This window comes from Chrysochloris asiatica, unplaced genomic scaffold (assembly GCF_000296735.1).
Source record: "Chrysochloris asiatica unplaced genomic scaffold, ChrAsi1.0 scaffold00440, whole genome shotgun sequence".
Lineage (NCBI taxonomy): Eukaryota > Metazoa > Chordata > Mammalia > Afrosoricida > Chrysochloridae > Chrysochloris > Chrysochloris asiatica.
Window position 1 is genome coordinate 674,834 of NW_006408958.1, and position 5,538 is coordinate 680,371.

General features: G+C 57.5%; 1 protein-coding gene across 1 annotated transcript; it reads right to left on the bottom strand.

Moving 5' to 3' along the window:
- Positions 1-640: 640 nt before the first annotated feature.
- On the bottom strand, positions 641-3,999 carry SBK1 (SH3 domain binding kinase 1). Its single transcript, XM_006877056.1, has 3 exons — positions 3,774-3,999; positions 2,270-2,472; positions 641-1,453 (listed from the first exon to the last, which is right to left on the bottom strand). Exons 1-3 carry the CDS (start codon positions 3,997-3,999, stop codon positions 641-643), a joined length of 1,242 nt encoding a protein of 413 aa, XP_006877118.1.
- Positions 4,000-5,538: the final 1,539 nt, after the last annotated feature.

The window sequence follows — 5,538 nt, forward strand, 5'->3', positions numbered from 1 at the left end:
TGTCCGGACACTCATGGGAGGTGGGGACTAGAACTCCCTGTCCCCGAGGCTGAGTTGCCATTCTTCACCGGTCCTCATCAGCACGCTGGGGGCGGGGCTGTCACTAGATCCCAGGCCTGTGCTGCGCACACACCATCTTGCAGGGGGCTCCACTCTGCTCAGAAAGGGGCAGGGCAGCTGAGCAATCCCTTGTCCTCAGATGTGGCCCTGTCCTAGCTCCAGGACCCTAAGCCCTTCTCCCTCTGCCTAACACTTGGGTGCCTCTCTGTGCCCAGAGTAGGGAGGGGGCAAGGCCTGGGGCAAGCCTGCGGGATGACCTTTCTAAAGGGCACAAAGAGCCTGGTGCAACTACTCAGAATCTCTAAGGCTCGGGAGTGTTAAGCGGTCCACGCTCACAAGCTCCCTGGCTCCTGGTGTGTCTGGGGGCGCTCGTTCCTCTGGGCCAACAGCTTGCCCGCAGCCTGAGGCCTCGGGATGGGCGGGCTGCTTTCCTACCTAGTCTACACTCCTCCTCCCACCGCAGGGCGGCCGCTCGGTGGTCTCCACCGCTGCCAGAGCAAGCTCCTGGAGTGCCCACGGGCGGCCTCCCAGGCCCTGCCTGGCAGCTGCACGGCGCTCCGGGCCACGGGCGCAGGGCGGCTCAGACGCATATCTCGATGGCTGTGGCCAACACCACCTGACCTTTGCTCTTGTCTGGGCGGCCGTCGGTCCTGCCCTGGGGTCCCGGAGGGGCCAGGCCGGCCTCGGGCACAGGCACGGGCATTGGCCCGCTGGCGGGGGGCGAGGGCCGGGAGCCACTGCTGCTCTCTGTCAGCACGGTGCGTTTGAGTGGCCCAGGCGCCTCGAGGCGTAGGGGCCCAGCAGGCGGCAGGCGATCACCAGCAGTGGGCTTGCGCGCGCGGTGGGAAGGCCGGCGCCGCAGCTCGCATGTGAGCTCGTGCTTGAGAAAGCGAAAGACCTCCTTAGCCGGCCCACGGCGCTCAGGCTCAAGGGCCAGGAGGCGCTGGAACATGCGCAGCGCCGGTTCTGTGAAGCGGCGCCACTGCGATGGCAACCCAGGCAGGCGGCCCCGCTGCCAGCGCACAAACTCCTCGAAGAAGGCGTCAGCGCCCGAGGCCGCCTCCCACGGAAAGTTGCCAGTGAGTACGCAGAAGATGAGCACACCGAAGGCCCACACGTCCACGCCCGTGTCCACCGCGAAGCCGTCGGCGCGGCCTGCCTGGCACACCTCGGGCGCCGTGTAGGGGATGGTGCCGCTGACACGCTTCACACGGCAGCCCACACGGCGCGTCATGCCGAAGTCGGCCAGCTTCACGCGCCGACACTCGCGGTCAAACAGCAGCACGTTCTCCGGCTTGATGTCGCGGTGCACCAGCTGCCGCCCGTGCATGAAGTCCAGTGCCAGGCCCAGCTGCTGCACACAGCGCTTCACCGTGTCCTCAGGGAGCCCGACCTGCCAGGGGGGTAGAGCCAAGCTCAAGGGGCTGCACCCTGAGCCCACCCAGCCTCCTTCCTGTCCAGGAGTGCCCAGTTCTACTTCCCGACTGCCCTGCACCTTAGCCCCTCGTCTGGGTCCCACATCTCTGGTGCCTCAGCGCCCATTACCGAGGTACTCTATCCGGGTACCTCTCCAGTTCTCTCCGGCCTGGAAGTGCCCTGTCTTCCCCCATGCCGGCTGACCCCCACGTTGTTCCTTTACCCCAGTAACTCCGGCCTATTGTGGACCAGCGCTGTGGTAAGCCCCTGTCCTGTACAGGGAGTCACTGTTAGCCCATTTCACCCTTCCCACTTATTCCCAAACATAGCACCTGCCAACTTCAAAGTTGGTATGCTTCCCGACTCCAGGAACACCCCTCTGGAAAGCCTCTAGCCTCTCCAACCCCCAGGTGGATCTGATCCCACTGACTCTTGTATAGCCTCCTCACCCCAGTTTCTGTAGAGCCCTGTTGGCTGGTTAGTTTTGACCTGTCCTTAGCTGGTGTGTTGGAAGTATCTGTTTCTTCCACTAGAAAGAGGGCAGGACCTTTCTCTTGGTCACTGTGTATCCTCAACCCTCCAAACAGGGACTAACATGTTTGTTGTTGTTGTTAGGTGCCATCGAGTAGGTACAGACCCATAGCGACCTTATGCACAGCAGAACGAAACACTGCCTGATCCTGGGCCAACAATAAACATTTGTTGATTAAGTGAGCGGTCTGACTCCTCCACCTTTCACACTCTATGGCCCTGGAAGGCTCATCTTTCTTCCCTTGCAGAGCACCCCAGATACCTGAGGAGGGATGATGTCGAACAGGTCCCCGGCAGGTGCGTACTCTTGAGCGAAGACATAGCAGTCCTCAGTCTCAAAAACGACGTCAAAGACTTTGATAATGAAGGGGCTGGAGGAGAGGCTGTTGGTGATGCTCACCTCCCTCAGGAAATTCTTCAGCTTGGTTTTACTCTTGTTCACAAACTTCAGTGCCATTTTCATGCCTGACAAGGTAACAGCAATAGTGGGGAAGAGCCCATCTCCCCAGGTCCCTGCATCAGACATACAGCCAGGCCTGTCTCAGCCACAAGGTACAATGGGGGTCCCAGTGGGCGTGATGGTTCCCATCCTACAGGGAGGAAATGGACCCAGAGCGGGCAAAGGACTTGTCCAAGGTCACACAGCAAGTTAGGGATCAACTTGGGAAGTTGGCTGTACACCCAGCCTTCAGTCCTCTGAGGGGTGGTGGTGGTAGTGAGGACCTACTGCTTTCTCCACCCTCTCCCATTATCCTCCTGACATATTGTGTTTATCCTGTCTATCTTCTCCAACTAGAACAAAGCTCTTGAGTGCAGGCACCCCAGTGCCTAAAACCAAGTCTGGCACATAGTAGGCATCAACAAATGGATGAATGAATAAGACGAAACCAGACTCTGAGATGTGAGGGCCTGCAAGGCACGTGTCCCTGCCTCTGTTCTTAGGCAGCATCTGTACCCAAAGCCCACAGCCCTGTGATGTACACGTGTGTCCACAGAGCTTGTCCACATCACAGGGCCTGCCTTCAGCTCTTTACAACTCACTCTTCGTGATGACCCAGTGAGGTGGGCAGTAATGCTACCCCATTTTTGCCGAGAAGTATACCAAGGCACAAATAAGTAACTTGCCCAAGGCCACACAGCAAGTAAGTAGTAAAGCTGCGGTGACTGCATGTCCAGTGAACCTCCTGCTGTTTACAGGTGACACAGAAGCCCCCTGCCCCAACTGGCCGAGCGGGCACCTCTGCGAACTCTCCTGTGGACGAGGAACCAACTTCAATGGCTAAACTCAAACCCTCAACAGCTTGACCTTGGCTAAGTGACATCAGTCAGGATCTCAGTGTCCTCGTCTGAGAATGGATGCCCAGGGTCATCATGCACCACCCTTGAAGTCTGGCATCCTGTTCCCAAGGACCTACCTTCAGCTCTGTGTCTAGCTCCCTGAGACTCACCGATGGTGCTGGTGAGTCCCCGAATGCCATCACCAGCGTTCCCCTCTCCTGAGCGTCAGTGATCCTGGGCACTTGTCCTGGGCTGTCTCCCAGACATTGCCAAACAGCACCCCCCAATCTGGGCACTCAGCCCCAGGGTCCTCCCTTGCCTTAACTGCCCAGTCTCCTCCTCCTTGCCCTATCTCAGGCCTCACCACCATCAGGGTCACCACCTCCACCTCCTTGCTGACCACCTGGCGTCCACAAAGAGCTCCAGAGAGCTCCTGCCAAATCTGACTAGGCCCTCCACCTGAACCCTGCCACCCTGTGGACACTCACCTGTGCCCTTGTATGCCACCAGGTCAACCTTCCCATAGGTGCCCTTGCCCAGCTCCCGGACGAGCTCATAGTGCTTGGTGACGTCACTGGCAGCCAGTGTGCGGAGGGTCAGCGCCTGCATATCTTCCGTGAGAAGGGGCACACCAGCTCCCGGTCCAGGGGCGGCCCCTGGCCCACAGCAGGGCAAGGCGTGGGGTGGCTCAGGCTCTGGGCAGCCCACACTCATCTTCTCCCTGTTGGGGGTGTGAAACGGAGTGTGACATCAAGCCACCTCCCCCTCCTCCTACCCAGCATTCAGGATCCCAAGGGCTGGACCAGATGCCAGGCCCAATGTGACCACAAGGGGGCAACAGCAACCATCTTGGTAGCATCCCCCTTCCCCAAAGCTTCAGGGGCTAGGCCTGACCAGCAGCCAGAGTCACTGTCCACCTCCACACTTGGGTCCCAGGGCCCATTTGTCTCACAGTCATCCAGTGTCAGCAAGGAATGGCTCTGGACTAAGTTCACATCGTAGTTCTCCCGTTCACAAGTGCCCTGGGGACACAACACTGAACCAATAGCTGAGAGTTCCTGCCCTTGTGGGGCTTACATTCTAAGGGGAGATGGACAGTAAGAACAGCAAACACACGAATCAGAGATGCACACTATGACAAAAGGTGATACAAGCTGTGGAGAAAATTAAGCGGGGAGAGGAAGGGAAGGCCTGAATCACGGGGTTATTGTATCCACCACCCAATCTCAGTCAAAACTCCTTCAAGGACCCATACAATCACACAATAACATAACCAGAGCTTTATAACCCTTCCCTCTACAACAGAACACAACACAGCCCCATCAGGTACAAACAACTACAGCTGGGTCCCAGGGTCCTGCCCAGACTACTCCCCCCCCCCACCCACCCCCACCGACTCGTGTCCTACAAAGACCCAGCCCTCCTACCACATTCACAGACTGGTCCTGCTACAGCGCCTACCACAGCCCTCTGAGCTCCTGAGCTTGTCTCCAACTGACCTAGGTGCTGTCCTTCTACCTATGAGTACTAGGAACAGAGATCTACAAGGGGGTAAAGTCCAGAGCTGATTCTTTAAAGCTCCAAGTGGGGCACGGCAAGGAGCACTCCCCACCTGGAACCTCCATTTCTTGTTTGTAAAATGGGGATGGAGCATTTTCCAGGTATACAAGGATCTGTGGGTATGCCAAGTGAGACCCAGTACTGAATGCCCAATGCTTCCTCCACCTCTAAGCCTCCAGCCCCTGGACAGGTATACCTTCTCTTCATTCCCTTCTATCCTTTGCCCCAGGGTAGCACTCACCACCCGTAGCAGCCCATTGCCTGCCTTCAGCCACCTGCACACTGAAGCTCCTAGATTCAACAGAAACAAAGCATGAGTTGCAGCCTATTGGCTGGGGTCCGAATCCCAATTGGATGTCCCTAGGCAAGTTACTCCCTTTTTTTGTGTGTCAGTTTCCTCATCTATAAGAAGGATATAGTCATTGTACCTTGGAGTCCCTGAGTGGTATTAAGTTCCTGATCACTAGCTGAAAGGTTGATGAAGGCATAGGGGGTTCGAACCCACCCTGAAGTGTCTCTGGAACAGGCCTGGTAATCTGCTTTGGAAGTCACAGCCCTGAAACCCCTATAGAGCCGTTCCAAATTGCACACGTGGGGTCGCCATGAGTAGGAATCAGCTCCACACAAACATCCAGCAGTCGTTCCTTGTAGGAGCTGCTGTGAGGATCAGACACAGTAACAGCCACGTTGTGC